The sequence below is a fragment of the Nyctereutes procyonoides genome, unplaced genomic scaffold, assembly GCF_905146905.1.
Source record: "Nyctereutes procyonoides isolate TBG_1078 unplaced genomic scaffold, NYPRO_anot_genome, whole genome shotgun sequence".
Classification (NCBI taxonomy): Eukaryota; Metazoa; Chordata; class Mammalia; order Carnivora; family Canidae; genus Nyctereutes; species Nyctereutes procyonoides.
The window spans coordinates 65533659-65552491 of NW_026575126.1; the positions used below are offsets into that span (position 1 = coordinate 65533659).

General features: G+C 58.7%; 1 protein-coding gene across 4 annotated transcripts in view; it reads right to left on the bottom strand.

Moving 5' to 3' along the window:
• TNRC18 (trinucleotide repeat containing 18) overlaps positions 1 to 18833 on the bottom strand; it is an 88165-nt gene that overhangs the window by 53265 nt on the left and 16067 nt on the right. For 2 of the 4 annotated variants that reach the window (XM_055340636.1, XM_055340633.1), the window contains 6 exons: positions 12416 to 12571; positions 10142 to 10267; positions 7774 to 9537; positions 1097 to 1199; positions 619 to 824; positions 41 to 187 (listed from right to left, as the gene is read on the bottom strand). In XM_055340636.1, the coding sequence (XP_055196611.1) occupies positions 41 to 187; positions 619 to 824; positions 1097 to 1199; positions 7774 to 9537; positions 10142 to 10267; positions 12416 to 12536 (2467 nt within the window). In that variant the 5' untranslated portion in view covers positions 12537 to 12571. Of the gene's footprint in view, positions 1 to 40; positions 188 to 618; positions 825 to 1096; positions 1200 to 7773; positions 9538 to 10141; positions 10268 to 12415; positions 12572 to 14222; positions 14347 to 18833 lie in introns of those variants that run through there. The other 2 variants (XM_055340634.1, XM_055340635.1) reach the window with 2 other exon arrangements.

Below are 18833 nucleotides of genomic sequence, written 5' to 3' on the forward strand. Positions count from 1 at the left end.
TACCACGGCCACTGACCCCCACCAAAAGGCTGCCACTTACCAAAGTGAGGAAGGTGATCACTGGGAATGACCACCAGCTGGCCTGACTGGGGGTCCCTGACGAACTGGTAGGCTGAGGGCAGGGAGCCCCCCAGGCCAGGCGGGAAGGCAGGTGCCATGCCCTGGTGCAGAGGTGGTGGGCCCAAACCTTGGACAGACCCAGGCCAGAGTCAATGCCAGGGGCCAGGGACCCAGGCCAACCCCCTTTCTGCCCACTCCCCAGACCCCCACCTCCTGGGGCCTCTGTGCAGGAAGCTGAGGGGTGACAGGCTACAAGCATGTCCACAGCCACCCACCCCTGGGCACCACTTCCAAATGGGCTCAGCAGAGGGAGCCCCGCAAGGCCTGTGTCATAGTAACTACCCTCCTCAGACACAAGAGATCAAAGTGTGGGGAGAGGAAGTGAGGCCCAGGCCCTAGCCAAAGGAAGACAGGAGCCAGCCCTGGGCATGGGTCCCGCAAGCGACTCACCTCCACCCACAGTCCAGCCACCAGTCCTATGCTCCAGGCAAGAAATGCATTGGGCCCATTCTGTCCTCAACCACCAGAGAAAGGGGACATCACCCACCCCACACTTACCATAGGGGTGTCCGGCGAGCCACATGGACGTGCTACCCGAGCGGGGCAGCCAGGGGTGAGTGGCCAGGTGGGCTGCAGGGTCAGCAGACCAACGCCCTGAGCCCGCCAGTGATGGGCCACCAGTCACCATGAGGTTGGGGTTTAGGCCATTAGCAGCACAGCTGGTGGGGTGCAAGCGGGCCAGGTCGGCCAACTCCTTACTTTCTCTGGAGGGGAAACAGAGGCATTGCCAACAGCCTGTTTGGCTTAGGGGATGTGGGAGAGAAGGGGTATCACCCCGAACACCCAGTGGACACCCAGCATAAAGAGTAACCAGCTCTGGTTCGAGAAGGGCCCCCAAGACCTCCCCCAACACTCATTGGAGAGGGGCTGTGGGGCCATCTGGCCTAGGATCAGGGTCATGGTCCAGGCAGCTCCCACTCTCAGGACAAGAGGCCAAACGCATGGAGGGTCATCCACCCTGGTCCCAAGCCCTCACCTGAGCAGCTTCTCTTGGTCTCGGTCCAGCCGTGCCCCCAGCAGCCGCTCCTCCCGATGCCTGGTCCTTTCGTCCCCACAGTCACCATCCGCCCGGCCATGCCCTGAGGGGGGCGGGCAGGCCTTGAGTCCCCAGCCCAGGGCCCAGGTGAGCCCTCCCTCCCAGCCAGGCCTCTTTGGCTCCAGGCCCCTCTATGTTCCGCAGATGCTGCTCTGTAGCTCACACGGGGAGCTGCCATGGTAGGTAAGACAGATCCCAATCTCAACCCCAAAAAAGCAGCACAGCCAGACCCAGGTCCCAGGAGTCAGTCACCACACTTGAGCCCCACGGAGGTCCCATCATGGTTGTGGCTACTGCAGACATGCGGCTGATCTTTGTAAAACCAAGACAGGAAAATAAAACCAGAGAACATGATCCACGTGGGGGTGAGTGGAAAATGTGGGAGCGGCCCCCAGGGCTCGCCTGTCCCTGCCCGAGTACCCAGCATAAAGCACCAGCCATGTACCTCCCATGAGCTGCCCGGCCCCCAGGGGTCCCTCAGAACAGAGAAGGTGGGTCCCCAAGACCAGCCTGGCACACAACCAGTTAACTCGCGGGGGGGCGGAGCCCGTGGAGGGCACCTGCCATCTGGTCTGTCCCTTCCCACCCTGCCACCTTCCTCCAGCTCCTGCCCTGGCCCCTCTTCCTTGGTGTTTTCTACACCACGAGCCAGGAACTTGGTACACCCATGGTAGACCCAAGGCAGGCTGGGGCACATGAGGCAACAGGCACTGGCATGCAGAAAGCACCTGAGACTTTTCTCGAGAGAACCCACCGGGACTGGTGTCCATCCACCTGCATCTTGAGGGACCCACCAACACTGGGAGACATGCTCAGACAGCTGAGGGGAAACAAGGGGTCTGGCAGCGGCCCCCACACTCACACCCCTCATGGGCAAGGACTCCACTTGGAATACTGCCACTGGCCATCTCCCCTTCATTTCTCCCCTCTGCATCCCCAAAACCAGGACCTAGCAAAGAACAGAGCTCTCAGGAGAGGCTCAGGAGTGCGGGGGCTTCTCCCGGGAAGGCGGGAGCCTGCGGGCCCCAAGACGAAGAGCAGGAAGCCAGAGAGAGCACAGCGGCAACACAAGCCCACATGCCCAGAGACCAAGTGCAGAGGACAGTCAGCAGCCTAGCACTGGGGAGAGGGCACATCCTAGAGGCAGCTGGACAGACTGGGACAGCGCGACCACCCGGAAGGATGGCCCGGGAGTTCCAGAGGTGGGCCCAGACAACAGGGGAACCAACAACTGGGCATCCAGCAGCCAGGCAGCAGCAAAGGCAGGCAAGGGAGCACGTGTCTTCACAACTCAGCCCCTGTGGGACACCGAGGTACATCCCTGGCCGCCCGCTAAATCATTCATGCCGGCTGCGGTCGGCAAAGGCACCGAGCACACTTCACGCATGCCAATGCCAGCCCAAGTTGCTGCAACCTCTCCCGGCCCATGGAGGGCAGGGGAGAGGCCCCCAGGGGGAGAGCAAGGCCACAGCCAGCCTGGGACAAGACCAGTGACACCAGCCAGTATCAATGTGGTTCCGGTACCCAAGGGGACCCTGAGCCCACCCACCTATTTCAGAAAGGACCGGAAGGGGCCCTAGAATCCCCCAGGGTAGCAAGGTGCAGAAGGACAGCCCGGGCTTCCGGCAGGGCCAAGGTGTGGAGGGCCACCCGGAGTCCTGCAACTGGGCTGGGAAATCAGAGTCTGTGTGCCCCAGCTTCCTCCTCCCGGGAAATGGCCTCCCAAAGCCATCTCCTGCCCCCCAGGGCTCCCTGGATTCAGGGACAAGCTTTGGCACCGACTCCTGGAGTCCCCAAAAGGGACAAGTGCCTAGAAAGTAGCCTGGCTCCAAGTCCCCTGTCCTCTGGCCTGATGCCCCTCCACGGCTCTGGCCATCACCATTCAGGGTGTCAGTGGCTTCCCATCCCAGGTCCCACCTCCCACCACAAACTCGTTCACAGTCCCACCCATCTGGGAGCACCCACCAACCCCAAGGTCACTCAAGTCAGGGCCCCAGATGGCTTCCTCCAAATTTGATTGGTCTCTGAAGAAATACAACATGCCCCCCACGACCTCACCCCAGGCTTGGCTGGACTCCAGCCCTACCCTCATCCTTCTGCGCAACCTGTCACCTCTAACCCCTGTTCACACCTGTCCCTCCCACAGAACACTAGCCCCACAGAACCACGTCCCTGTGACCATGGTTCTCCACACTCCAGTCACACTCTGGGCCACACATGTTGTTCCCTCTGCCTTCCCCATATGTTGTTCCCTTCCCCTATGCTACTCAGCCTCTCCTGTCAGAGCTTAGCTTAAACACCACCTCTTCCAGGAATCCCTCCCTGACCTCCATCAAGCTCCCTTATTTATCTCCCTCCCAGCATTGACCACACTGACCACAACATGCTACTATTCTGCTTGCTGGTTGTTCACCATCTGTCTCCTCCATGAGAATATGGACTGCTCTGATTCAAGGAGTCCCATACCTGGCTGTGGGACTTCCCTGTACAACACTTGGCATAGGAAAAGCTCCTCAATAAACATGGATGGATGGGTGGATGGGTGGGAGGGAGGGAGTGAAGGAGGAAGGAAGGAAGGAAGGAAGGAAGGAAGGAAGGAAGGAAGGAAGGAAGGAAGGGAGGGAGGGAGGGAGGGAGGGAGGGAGGGGCGGGCTGTGTGGATATCTACAGGAAGAATGAGCTATGCAGTAGGAATAGCAAGTGCAAAGGCCCTGGGGCAGAAATGTGCCAAAGAACATCAAGGAGACTGTGGTGGCTAGAGAGAAAAATAAGCAACAGGTGTACAAGAGAGGAGACCACAAAATAGGTGGGTACAGACTATAGGGCCTTGTAGGCTGTGGAAAGGAATGTGGTTTAAATTTTGTTCAAGGTAGGAGGGGAAGCTGGAGAAAAAGTAAACCAGAAAGCCCTTCACCTTCCCATGCTGACTTGCAGGCTCATCCACAAGGCAGGGATGTGGGGCAGGTCCCAGTGACACAAGACCTCACCCCAGCCCTTCTGTACCCGGCAGGACTCTAGATCTTCACCATGCATTCACTCACTTAGGGGTCATCAACCCAGGAGGTGGGTCCCAGCCCTCTCCCACTCAAGACTAGGAAACTGAGGCACAGGAAGACAAAGAAGCCTGCCCAGGTCACACCACTGACTGACAAGTATCCTTGCTGCTTACACCCCCGAGACTCCAGCTGTGCCCGGGGTGATGCAGGCACACCCCCCCAGCCATAGGTCATGCCTGTTCTGAGTCCATCTCAGGGCCTTGATGGGCCCCTGGGGGCCTTTCTTTCTCCAGAAAGACGGAGGATTCGCGGGCACAGCCGGAGGCTCTCAGACCCCATCAGGCTGAATGCGAGCAAAGAAAAGGCAGGCCTGGGGATCCCTGGGTGGCGCAGCGGTTTGGCGCCTGCCTTTGGCCCAGGGCGCGATCCTGGAGTCCCGGGATCGAGTCCCACGTCGGGGTCCCGGTGCATGGAGCCTGCTTCTCCCTCTCTCTATCATGAATAAATAAATAAAATCTTTCAAAAAAAAAAAAAAAAAGAAAAGGCAGGCCTGTTTCTGAGGCACCTACTCTGTGCCCGGCGGCCACATCGGCAATGTGGACACCAGGCCCCAGGAGACTTGGCCCTTCTGTTCAAGGTCACGTAGCTGACGAGGAAGAGACTGGATCTGAACCCACTGATGAGCAGAAGGCTCCAAAACTTCAAGGAGACAGGGGAGATGTAAAGAGATCGGGAGACCCAGGCTGACGACCACCCACTCGGCCGGGGGTGCCCCCAGCTCCTGCCCTCCCCCAGGTGCCCGACATGGGGAAAAACCACCACTTCTTACGGGAGCTGTGTGGAGAAGAACCCGGCTGCCTCCTTTTCAACGGCTGGCAGTGAAGGAGGAGGCCTGCTTCAGGCTCATCCCACACCCGTCAGCTCCTCCCTCCATCCCCACATTCTGTCACACACATACATGGTCACACACACACAGTCACTCTCAGTCACACACACTTCATGCACTCGTACTGTCACACACTGTCACACAGTCACTGTCACAGTGTCACATTCTCTCACAGTCACACACACAGTCGCACAGTCATTCACACACTCACGGTGTGATACACACCATCACAGTCACTGTCACGGTGTCACACTCATTCTCACAGTCACACACACATTCACACACTGTCACTGACAGTCACACACATTGTCACTCACACTCATAATGTCATACACTGTCACTGTCTCAGTCATTCTCACACACACAGTCACACACTCGTTTACACATGTGTCACACATTTTCATATTCATACAGTCACATGCTGTCATTGTCGGTCACACACTGTCAGTTTCACGTTGTCATGCTCACACACACATTCTCACACACACCCTGTCTCACACTCACAATGCTCTCACACACTCATACTGTCAGTCACACACATTCTCTCATAGTCACAAATCCTGTCGTGCACAGCATCACACACATTCTCACACTCAGTCACACACCTTATCTCATACATCATCTCATGCAGTCACAAAGTCACACACTCTCTCACATATTTACACACTCATACAGTCACACACTCAATCGGTGTCACACACGTGCTCTCAGTCTTACAATCACACACACAGTCACATCGTCTCTCACACGGGTTCACATGTACTCTCTCATGTGTCTTCTCTCATACATACATTTTTCTCTCACACATACTCAGGCACACATTCTCTCTCTCTCTCACAGGACCCCATAGACACACGTCCCTCAGACATAGGCAGGTACTCAGGGAACTGTGAGCCCCTAACAGTGGTGAAACACCATGTCACCAAAGCATTCCTCCTGGAAAAGGACCCAAAGAGATCTCTGGCCTCCCAGAGGGGACCCTGAATACAAACCTCTCTCCTAGCAGGAAGGCTTGTCTACCACAGAGCCAGCCACCTCTAAGCCAAGAGCTGTCACCGCCCCCCCCTTCAATTCCAGAATGAGACAGTGCCTTGGGCCAGTCCCCCTGGGTCAGAGGACAGGCTTCCATGGCTCAGGGAGGAGGGGATGAGGAGAAGCTCCACACAGAAACATGGGCTCAGTCATTCAAAAACATCCATGAGGTGTCACTCACTCTAGGCCAGAAGAAGATCCTTTGCAGCTACGTGCATGCAAATGGGTGGGGCAAAGACCACTAGGAACCGCAACACGGCCCTATGCCTTACTGCGCTCATCCAGGAGAGCAGGGCTAAAACAGCAGGTCTAGGAGACACCTGGAACAGGACAGCCACTGACCATGGACCAATGATGAAGCACAGAAGTCAGTGCAGGTGGGCACAGGGAGGCCAGACCAAGAAAGGGATGACATTCACCCAAGATGCCTCCACAGCCTACAGGAGTAAAGTCTGGGAGGTACAGGGAAGGGGGCCATCTGGGTGCTACAGACAGGGGCCCGGGATGTTGGTGAAGCCTAAGCTTGCAACAGGCTGAGTATGGGATGCTGGCTAGACACTAGAGACAGAGGCATAGGGAAGAAACCCAGGCTGGCTGTTGCAAAGTCCCAAGAGCAAGGACCAGTGGACACAGCCTCCCTGGGCCCTTATCCCAATCTCCCAACCCCAAAGCACAACACACTAAACAGCCTAGTGTCCAACCTGTAAGGAGGGTCCTTGGCTTGACAATGGGCTGACCAAGTCCACAGTCCCAACAAAAATGCCACAAATATCCTCCCTCAAAAATACCATTCCAGCAGCACAAAATGCAAGGGACAAAAAAACATACAATCGGCTAAGTTCTAGAAAAATACTCAACTTCACCAATAATTGAAAGAAACACACCATTCTTCTCCACCAAAATTATCAACAGTATTTTTTAGGCCCCAAAGTACAACATCAAGATCCATGAGAACACTGGGACCCGGTTTCCATCCATCACACTCCATCACTCACTCCCTCATTTATCAAACACCTACTACACGCCAGGTCCCACACTAGGTATAGGGAACAATGAACTACGTACGTAAGGCTGTTACTCCCTCAAAGACTTGGAACTGAAACGGTACAGCTAGCCTGTTCCTAAGAACCTATTCTTAGAAAATGACTCAAAATATCAGGAAGGTGCGATGCACAAAAATATTCAATGCAACTTCCTAAACACAAAAACACCAGAGAAGGGAAAACAAAAATGCCCGTGAGAGGAATAGTTAGCTTTACTACAGTGTGTGCTCTAGACAGAATAGTAGAGGCCGTTAAAAAAATTATACGAAGATTTCATGACAAGAGAAGAGAAAACCCACACCGTAATGGGGAAGAATACAGGCACCAGCATCGGGTGTGCTCTAGGATCCCTGCAGGTAGGTACAGGCACAATGAACAGGAAAAAGAATCCAGGGAAAGATCTGAGAGCGGTCAGAGAGTTGAGAAAATAGAATGATCCCTTTCCTTCTTACTCCTTCTCTGCATTTCACATGTTTTTCTCTGTGCATAATGGAAAAAGCACCCTCCCCCAAGTGGATAAAGGACCAGTGGTAGCAGGAAGGCAGGGAGAAGGCGGTGCAAAGAGGCTGAGGCGGGTGGAAATGGAAAGCAAAGGTGGACAGGATTTAGGGGGCGGAGGGCGGAGAGTGGGGAAGGCCAGAGCTGGGACCCAAGACCCACCTTTGACGTTGCTCAGGGACAGGGAACGCTCCTGGTCAGCCAGTCCAGGCCCCAGCCGTCCGCTGCCACCACTGTCCTTCTGCCGGGCCACGGCCACCGCAATGCCCACGGGCGGGTGTCGCACCTCTGCCTCTCCCTGGGCACCGGAGCTCTCGCGCCCGAAAGCCTTGGCACTCTCGGGCCTCTCGGGGTCCCGCTTCAGCTGCCGGCCTCCGCCGGCCGCAGGGCCCCCGGGGTGCGGCAGGCGGGCCTGGGCACGCGGGGCGCCCGCCGCCGTGGGGGCCGGCTCGGGTTTCATGGTGCCCAGGCCTCCGAAAGGGCTCTTCTTGCCGCAGCCACCGGGGCGCACAGCCACGGCCTCGCGGGCGAAACTGCCGCTGTACTTGATGAGGCTCTGCATGGCCGAGGCCTCCCCGGGCCCGTGCGCCGGGGCGTGCACGTCGGAGCCGGGCCGGGCACAGGCGGCCGTGGCGCGGGGCAGCGCGCCCCCGGGGTCCAGGTAGGCCTTCTTGGAGGCGGCCGCCTCCTCCTCGGCGCGGCTGGCGTGGTGGTGCTGCGCGGCCAGCACGGCCATCTGCGTGGTGGCGAAGTTGCCCAGCTCGAAAGGCTTCCACTTGGGCTCAGGGCCGGCGGGCGGGGGCGGCCGCGCGGGCTCCAGGCCGAAGAGCTTGGCGGCCTGCTGGGGGGCGGCGGCGGCGGGCCCGCGGGGCGCTCGCTCGCAGGCCCGCGGCTCGGCCTCGGGCTTGAGCAGCTCCTTGGACGGGAGGTAGGCCCGGGCGTCCGGGGAGGCGCGCGCGGCCCGCGCCGGCGGGGCCTCGGCGGGCGGCGGCCGCTTGAGCGAGCGGATGACCGAGTTCTTCTCGCGCAGCGCCTCGGGCCGGTCGGGCGGCGGCCGCGGGGACCCGGGCGGGGCCTGCAGGACGCCGGGCCTGCCCACCTCGCGCTCCCGGGCCCGGGCGTCGCGCGCCTGCGACGCGATCTGGATGGGCCCCGGGCGCTCGTCGAAGGCCTCCACGGAAGGCACGAAGGTGGGCGCCACCACGCGGTGCTCGCGGCCGGGCTCGCGCGCCGCCGCCGCCGCCGCCGCCGCCGCCGCCGCCGCCGCGGCGGGGAAGATGGTGTAGACGCCGGCGGGCGCGGGCTGCGGCGCGGCGAAGGCCCCGGCCGGGGCGGCGGGGGGCGCGGGCGGGCCCTTGGGCGGCGGCGGCAGCGGCGAGGGGCAGGGGCACGGCCCGGGCAGCAGGGCCTCCGCGCGCCGCAGCCGCGCGCTCTCGTCCTGGCGCGCCGCCTCCTTGGCCACCAGCGCGGGGAGCCCCGCGTCGCCCGCGCCGTTGCAGAGGCTCAGCGCCGGGGGCGGGGGCGGCGGCGGCGGCGGCGGCGGCGGCGGCGGCGGCGGCGGCGGGTTCTTGCCCTTGCACTCGGCGGCTGCGGGGCCCGGCGCGCGCGGCGGCCCCAGCTCGGCCAGGAAGGGGGACAGGCGCTCGGCGAGGCGCGGCGGCCCGCGGTCCTGGCGGCCCTCCGCGCGCGCCTCCTGGGTCAGGTCCACCACGCCGCGCGGCCCCGCAGCCTCCTCCCGGGCCCTCGGGTCCTTCTTGCCGAACAGCGGGGGCGGCTCCCCGCCGCGGCCCGCCCGCTCCTTGGCTGGGCCTTCCCGCGAAGAGCCTTTGGCCGGGGCGCTGGACGAGTGGCCGCCCGGGGTCCTGGAGGAGGGCGCGTGAGAGTGCAGGGAGCCCGGGGCCCCCGGGGCGGGCAGGTAGAAGCCATCTGCGGAGGAGAGAGCGCGGGGGTGAGCGAGTGCCCCTCCACCCAGCCACCCATTGGCGGGGTCCCTGAGGCGCCCCTGCCCCCCCCAACACCGGGATTAAGAAGGAGAGCAGGGGCAGCCCGGGGGGCTCAGCGGTTTAGCGCCGTCTTTGGCCCAGGGCTGGCCCAGGGCGTGATCCTGCAGACCCAGGATGGAGTCGCACGTCAGGCTCCCTGCATGGAGCCTGCTTCTCCCTCTGCCAGTGTCTCTGCCTCTCTCTCTTTCTCTCTCTGTCTCTCATGAATAAATAAATAAAATCTTGGAAAAAAAAAAAAAAAAGGTAGGGCAGGCTCTTCAAACGGAGGGTAAGGAGTTCACACTCTCGCCTTGGCCGTCTAAGTTTCCTCATCTGTGAAGGGGGTGGAGTCCAGGGTTGTTTTAAGGGCCTAAGAAGGTCAGGCGACCACAGTACAACTAGAAGGCACAGAAGGGTGGAGGGGGTGTGGGGCAGGAAAACAGCTAGGTGCTGCCTGAAATACTGGGTAGCAGTGAGGGCCCCAGAGAAGTCCCTCTCCGAAGCACCCCCCCAAGCCTAGTCTCCAGGCTCCTGCCCCCTCATAATACCTTTCTGGGCATCGAAAATGCTGGGCTGGCCCAGCTGGCTGAGGAGGGGGCTCCCGCTGCTGGGGGGCTCCAGGTGGTTCAGGTGGAGGTAGGATGGGTACAGCCCGCTGGGCAGATGGGAGAAGCCTGTAAGAGAGAAGAGAAAAACCGGACTGTCCCACCGCATGGACTCCCAGGAGGAACTTCCTCCAATCCCTCTATGTTTTTTGAAAATAAAATATTTTAGCTGTCAGCCCCCACCCCCACCCAGCCTGGGAGCCCTGAGATTCAGGGCCAACTCCCCAGGGCAGGCTTGACACCCCCCCCTCCTGACCCTCCCGTCTCCCTCCAGGCCAGCCCAGGAAGCCCCCAGGGGTTCAAGGCGCTCAAATCCCCCAGGAAGAGGATCAGAATGGATCCAGCTAGGCAGGGGACAGTGATGATGACAATGATGATAGCTCTAACCGCAGGCCAAATACTGCCAACTGCTTTGCCTTTGTTATTCTCATTTAAACTTCAACAAAACAAAACTCAGCAAGGCAGATGCTTTTAACGTCCATACTGTATGAGGAAACAGAGACTCAGGCAGACTACTGGCCCAAAGTCACACAGCACTGGAGCCTGACTTTGAATGGAGGTCACTGGGACTGCTAACCTCAGCCCAACACAGACCCAGTTGAGTGGTTTCCTGACTTATGCCCCCTCTCTGCTGTGTGACCCTGAGCAGGTCACTCACCTGCTCTGAATATCAGCCCACCCAGCATCTCCAGCTGTCAGGGCTCCCAGGCCAGGAAAGACTTCCTCCTGGTGAGGATCCTCCCAGTCTCTCCCCACCAGTGCTGCCCCAAATCAGGGCTTTGAGGGACAGAGAAGACAAGAAAGGGTAGCCACAGAGAAAAAGTGAGACTCCTAAGAGGATACACAGGGAATGGAGCCCCAAGAGCTGCTCAGCAAGGCCCAGAAAGCCAGGCAGACTGGCAAGCAGGTGCTGGGCACTGGGGGGAAGGTCCTGATGCTCGACCTGGGTTGGAGATCCTACAGGACCGCAGGCCCATGGGAAATCCCTGAGACTCGGGTCCCGCGTGCCCCCAGTCGCTCCCTCTGAGGCCAGAGGTCCAGAACCTATTCCTAGACACACTGGACCCGTGCTTCCCCCACAGCGCTGCCTGATAATGGCATTAACGACAATCACAGAAAAATCAAGACCACCTGAAGCACATGATCTCTTTCAGCCCTTGAAGCATCGCATGGGATCCCTGTGCTTTCCCATCCGTAAAAGAGACCTAGCCGTCCTATCTCACAGCTGGTCGTGCGGATAAAGTGAGTTCAACTGTGCAGCGCGTGGTACACAAGTCAGCACCCTCCGTGTGTGTAACCCTTACCATGTTACTAGCATTTGTAACGCGAGAGAGAAAGGAGTAGGAAAGGGTAGAGGAACAAGCCGGTGGCACACAGACACCAGGCAGCTTCTGCTCTTCGGGCTTCTCCATACTCCCCCAGCTGGCTAAAGTAGAAGGCTCAAATGGGACCCCAACTCCAAAGGACTGCCCACCATCCCAGGCCTAGAGAGGCAGGACCACCCCCACTATGGGGGGGTACACAGGATAGCAGGTGCTTGATGACACTGGCACAGAGGAGGAAGTGGGGAGACCATGCACTGTGAAAAGCCCAAGAAAGCCCTTAGCCTGCAGTGGGTGCTCCCAGGACCCAGCATCCAAAATCCGCCAGAGGCAGGGAAGGAGCTCAGGGTCCCCCAGGCCCATCCCTTTACTAACAGAGTGAGGTTCAGGAGGTCCAGCATTTGCTCAGGGCCAGCAGGAAGCCAGGCTCCCAGAAGCCCACATTTAGAAGCACCACTGAAGAATTGCAGCAGGAGAGCCCAATGGCCCTGGCCCCATTGCTCCAACAGTGATTATCGAGGGCCTCCAGGGAGACAACAGTGAGCAGAACCAAGCCGCTGCCCCCAGAGCTCACTCTGGTAAGAAAACATCTGTCCTCACAAGTAACAGGGAGCGGGGGGGGGGGGGGGGGGGGGGGTGTCAGCTGAGCCCTAAAGGATGAACAGTGGGTGAGGGGCTGTAACAGAGGAACATTTGTACAAAGGCCCTGTGGCAGTGACCAGAGGAAGTACTGAGTGTTTGAAAAACAGCAGGGAAGCTGGATGATCAGGGCTTGCCACCCACCCCCAGCCACCGCAGGAGAGATGACCAGAGGTGAAAGGGAGTGGGCAGGATGGAGAGGTGCCAGGACAGTGGCCCACAGCCCTCAGCCCCACCCACCTGGCACACTCCTTACCTTCATGGGCATGAGCAGCCCACAGCTGCACCATAGGCAGGTTGCTGGGGGTAGGGGAGCGGAAGGAGAGGTCAGAGGGTAGGGGCACGGGGCTCCCATGGGACGAGGCTGAGGGCCCCATCCCGCTGGCCACAAAGCTGCCCAAGAAGGCCTCGCCTGCAGAGAGAAGGGGGGGCTGTCAGGCACCCAGCAGGCCCCCAATGCCCAGCCCAATGCCCCAAGACCCCCATGTCTCCCCCACTTCTCGGAACTGACACTTGCAGGAACAGCAAAGAAACCTTTCCACCCCACCTCAGACCCTGGGGCTCAGGACAAGCCTGGTCACCTCAACCACATCCAATGCTTGAAAATCTTGCAAGCATAGCCCCAGAGGAGCAGCCAGAAGGAAGCCCACCACCATTAAAGACCCTCACCTCCAGGGCCCCCAGCACTCTACAGGAGGGCATTACCATCCCCAGACCCAGTGGGGACAGTCCCCCAACCTGCTGATGAAGGCTGAGGCACACCCAGGGACCTCCTGGGGCCACAGAGCAAGGAGGTGGAGGGAAAGGGGCTCAGGGCTTAACCCCCTGCTCATCCTCTGAGCTCCTGGATCAGAACGGATCCCTCAAGTCAGAGAATGATCTCCCTGAGGACCCCACAGCAGCCCTGGTGAGCTCCGAGGAGTCCCCAGCCAGCAGAGTCCCCAGCCAGCGGGGGAACCATGCACCTATTTAATGCATAAGGATCCCCCCTGATGCTGGGGGGGGGGAGTGCCTGCGGGGGTGGGAAGTGCCTGCTCCCAGCCAGCAATCCACAACCCGAAATACACACCCAGCAAACATCCAAGGACTACAGCGAATAGAGAGAAACAGCTAAGAGATGAATGAGACCCATGGGCCTCCCACTCAAGGTCCCTCAGGTAGGGGGGTGTGGTGTGGAGCTGCTGCTTGGAAAAACAATGTGCCGGGGGCCTAGGTGGAAAGCACCTACCCCTGCCACGCCCCATTCGGCCAGGCCCATGCCAGGAGGGACGCCCCCTCCCTGCCACCACCCTGCGCACTGGCCCTCAAGATCCATGCACCCCACCCTCAGGGGAAGATCCCAGCAGGCTGCCAGGTCACAGGCCAGAGGGAGGCCTGTGAGACTTGGGCAAGAGACTGCTTCTCCCTGGCCTCAGTTTGCCCATCCACAAAATGGGAATTCTAATGTCTCCCTTAAGAACCATGTGTTTAACAAGAATAACAAGACAGCGTGCGGCAGGGTCCAGTCGCAGCTACCGAGCACCAGGCAGTCTGTGGGGATTCCGAATCCTCCCCTGAGACACCCCCAGGAGGAGGGGCAGAGGCCCGCACCCAGAGCTGAGCATGGCGGGGGTGGGGGGAGGGGGGCAGCACCCAGCAGGAGCCAGCTCTGGCCAGCCGAGCTCAGGGCTTCTCCGTGTACCCCCTCAGGCTAACATCTCCACAGCCCTGTGAAGCAGGTACCATCTGCAATGACCCAAAGAAGTGACTCTGGGGGGGCCCCAGCCCACAGGGAGCTCACAGAGCCCCATCTAACCTCTCGGTCCCCAGCAGCCCTGTATGCAGGGTCTGTGTACAACAGGTGTTCACTCACTGGGGGGCACAGGATGCCAGAATGTCCACCTAGTCCCTTTGGGGTACACGAAGGGAAACCCAGACTGCAAGGGGCAGTGCCTCTGCCTTAGTCCTCCGGAGCGGAGACAGCAGCAGACAGAAGGACACCTTCTGGCCACACGTGCCATCACCAGCACCCCGCGTCCAGGGAGCCCCCCCCGCTCCAGCCCGGCCTCACCCAGCCCTCTCACCAGACTCCAGTGCCAAGCCTTCGGGACCCAGGGCCATGGTGGCCGGTCAGTACACCCATGTGGCCCAAGCCCGGGCGGCAGGGCCTCTGGGCCCCGCTAGGCCCAAGGCTTCCTCCTTGGCAGGCGGGCGGGTAGACGGCTCCGGAAGCCGGCAGCCAGAGGTTTGCGCAAGGGCTTACATCAGCCACCAGCTCTTCCTGCCTCGGGCTGCACGGAAGCCGGGTGGCCCAGGCCTGCCCCGGCCCAGGCTTGTGAAACCCGCCCAGCAGCACCCGAGGCCTGGTGGGGGGGCGCCGGTACCCGGATGCCACCAACGGCTCCCGCCTGCCACGGGCTCAACGGTGCCCCAACTCCCTGCCCCGGGTCTGGCCGGTGCCGTTGCCCCTCCTAGACCGCAGGTTCGCAACTCTATAAACCGGGCACTGCCATCCCCACCTCAGACCAGCGCCCGGGGTCTCCCTGAAGACCCCCTCCCGGCCCATTTCCACCTTAGGGGGGGCCTTACCGCCCGCTCCATCCAAGCCTCCACCAATGTCGCTTGCTAATGCGGATCCCTGTCAGCTTCACGTCCCGCCACATCCAGCGCCCAGGACCTGGGGTCAACTTCGTAGGATTGGAAGAGAGTGTAGGTGCAGCCCCTGACCCCTGAGGATACCACACAGCATCCCAGGCCATCCTGCCTGGTGTCCCTGAGGTGGAGGACAGGCAGCTGACCCCCAGACCTGGTCACCAGACTCTCCAGGCAGCTTTCTAAACCCCATCCACGACCCCCACTAATCTGGTGCTCATGTCAAAGTCTAACTATGTACCCCTGCTCCTCACACCCACCCCTGGGGACCCAGTGATGGCCTCCTGGGTCCCCAGGGGGCAGTGACAGTCAAGCCAGAGCCCACAGGGCTCTCCCTAGACTTTGCTGGAAATCCTGCGGCACAGCCGGAGGCAGGAGGGGTCTCACTCCCTCCCACCCTGGGCTGAAAGCAAGGCCTGCCCCCACACTGGTCCCAGGCTGCCCCCTGGTGGCTACAGGCGCCACGTGCTCTCTGGACGCCTGGGAAACAAACCTCCGTGGTGACCTAGACACACAGTGAAACCGAGACCAACGACCATCCTTCGGAATAATGGCCAACATGGACAGGCTCCTGGCATCACCTGTGCCTAAACCACATCACTGTCACAGGTCATTTATGGAATCTTTTTGCCGGCCTCAGTACAACCAACAATCTCAACTCAGGGGACATTGAACCAAGAGCAGAGCTGGGGCCTACCCCAGAGCCCAGCAATAGGCCCTCCGGCCCTCCACCCCTCCACCCCTCCACCCCTATGGGGGGAGGTGGCTCACAGGAGGGCCACCAGGGTACCCACACCAGAGTGTTCCCGCCTCCCCGCTTACCGTTCAGGCCAGACCAGGTAACTGGCCCCATGACCAAGAGTGTCCGACACATGCTCTGTATCTGTGCTGACACTACAGTAGCCACTGGCCACTTGTGGCTACTGAGCACTTAAGTGTGGCGGGTAAGGAAGCACATCTTTAATTTTATTAAATTTTAATTAATTTAGACTTAATTTAGCCACAGTCTGTGAAGGCTCCTCCTGGCCGGAAGCCAGAATGGGGGCAGAGATGTGACCTCTGGCAAGCCAGTCCCTCCACCATCAGAAGGGACGTGACAGAGGGGTCCCCAGGGATGGCAGAGAGACAAACCCTGGCTGCAACGCCCACTTGTTCTGTGACTTTGGGCAAGTTTTTTAATTTCCCCAGGCTGTGTGAAGAGGATCAGAGAGTAAAACAGGGATTTGCAAAATGCCTCGGTGAAGTGCCAGGCAATGTTGGGCTAACATTTTTAATCACTGTTTACAGGGACAGCCCCTGGGGCTGAGAGAAGCAGAGCAGCTGCCCAAGGCCAGGGTCTGAGAGGGACGGCTTCCCCTGCCTGTCCTTCCTTGAAACCAAATTTCATTATTATTGTTTCTTTAAAGCTTTACTTTCTATTTATTTGAGAGAGAGGTTGAGAGCAAATGAGAGGGGGGGTGCCTGGGTGGCTCAACAGTTGAGCGTCTCCCTTTGGCTCAGGTCGTGATCCCGATGTCCTGGGAGCAAGTCCCACATCAGGCTCCCTGCAGGGAACCTGCTTCTCTCTCTGCCCATGTCTCTGCCTCTCTGTGTGTCTCATGAATAAATAAAATCTTAAAGAGAGAGAGAAAGGAAAGGAAAGGAAAGGAAAAGGAAAAGGAAAAGGAAAAGGAAAAGGAAAAGGAAAGGAAAGGAAGAGACAGACAGGTCTTCTTCTCTGGTCCCCAGTGCCCAGGGAGAGGGGCGAGGGCACCCCTGCGAGGGGCAAGAAAGGAGGCACAGAAGCCCAGCTACAGGACGTGCCCCCTGCGGTGCCTGGGGGCAGGCTTCAGGGTCCCTCTGGGAGCATGAGCAGCAGGGAGCTGGGCAAGGTCACCCTACCTCTCCAGGCCTTAGCTCCCCACGTGTGCCCCTTTCCACACACACACACACACACACACACACACACACACACACACCCAAGCTGAGACCCACCACCACTCCAGGCCCTCCTGCCCCGCACACTGCCAGCCATTCACAAGCACCTCCAGGGCACGGCAGTGAGCCGTGGATTCAGGGGTGCTGGCCAGGCTATCTTCAGCCATCACTACCCCCCTCACTGATACCTGAATACAGGAAGGCCTTCAGGGATTTGCCAGCTCTGAGGCTGCCCAAGATCACAAGAGGGCAGAATTTGAAATCCAGACAAGGTCCATCGTTCCGTCTGTCCATCCATTCATCAATGCTTATGTAGGGCTATTGTGTGTTCTGGGCTGGAGAATGAAGCCCATCCAGATGCATTTTGTAAGGGGCTATGCTATGCTCATCCACCTCAGCTGGCCTCAGTAATGGATGGTGTCACTGGGGACCCTTCTAGAAGCTGACTATATAATGGGCACCTAAAGTCCTCCTCACTGGTGGGAGCAGGGAGGGGTACTTGGTGAGGTGAGGGTGGGTACAAAGGTTTAGTGAACAGTGAAGGACTTTATCACTGCAAATGGGCTGGGCTGGAACATGGAACAGCACAGCCCCATAGGCTGCACCCCAGGGCCTTTGCACCTCAGCCTAGAATCCATTCCTCCCTCCAGATAAGGCAAATTGTCTGTAAACTCCCATCTGTATGTACCTCACTCTCTTCCCCTACACCTCAAGTAACACTTGATGAATACAGCCTTCCCTAACCCTATTTTATTTATTTATTTTGCTAACCATGCTATTTCAGATTGCAACCCACCCCACCCCCACACCCTTTCCTGAATTATTTTCCACCATAGTGCTTATCACCATTTATCATACCAAATACACATTAGTTCCTTCTTTATTATAGCGCCTTGTTTACTGTCCCCCTCCACCCACTGGAACAGGAGTCGGCAAGCTTTCTCTTGAAAAGGCCAGATAAATCATTTACACATTATGGGCCTACTCTGCCTGCTGCAGGGAAAGCAGCCCCGCACACCACTTAAACTACTGGGCTTTGTTCCAATAAAACTTTATTTACAAAAACAGGAGGGGGGCTGCCTGGGTGGCTCAGTCTGTGAAGCATCCAACTCTTGATTTTGGTTCACGTTGTGATCTCAGGGTTGTGAGATCGAGCCCCTCTCCAGGTTCTGCCTCAGTGCAGAGCCTGCTTGAGATTCTGTTCCTCTCCCTCTGCCCCATCCCCTGCTAGCACTCTAAATAAACAAATAAATAAAATCTTTTTTTTTTCTTTTTTTTTTTATTTGACAGTCACAGAGAGAGAGAGAGAGAGAGGCAGAGACACAGGCAGAGGGAGAAGCAGGCTCCATGCACCGGAAGCCAGACGTGGGATTCGATCCCGGGTCTCCAGGATCGCGCCCTGGGCCAAAGACCGGCGCCAAACCACTGCGCCACCCAGGGATCCCCAAATAAATAAAATCTTTAAGGAAAAAAAAGACAAAACAGGCAGTGGACCTAATTTGGCCAGTTTGCAGGCCCCTGCGTGACAATGTGGGTTTACTCTACCCCAAGTGCCCCCTACGCTGCACATAGTAGGTGCTCAGTTAGTATTTATGGGAGGGCGGGATGGGCAAGGTCATGCTAGGGCTGAGGGAAGGAGAAGGGCGGGGCGCTTTCCTGGGACCCGACATCACAGCCAGCATTCGGCTCATTAAAGGCTTCAAGGCTTTGCTTCATTCTGTCTCCTCATCCACTCTCAACTGGGGGTGGGGGAGGTTCTTATGCCTTTTGCAGATGAGGAATTAAGGCTTTGACTCCCAAATCTACACTTTTCCGCTCAGCCATACCACCTGGACACGGGGACCCTGTTTCCATATTTTCATTTCCCAAAGCCCCTCCCCCCCCAACCACAACAGAACAAATACTTGGTCTCTTTCCATTTAAAAGGTTTTGCCCTCGGAAAGGAGCTGCATCCTTTACCGGTGTCACCAAAGGCTATCAGAGCATCTCATCAGCATGATCAAATCAGGGTTATCACCCAGAAAAGAGCTCACTCCAGCCCAGAGCACGGACATGTGACTCAGGCGTTTCTATGACAGCAGCTGAAAATAGTGTGAGGACCCTCCGGATAAAATGACCTTCAGACT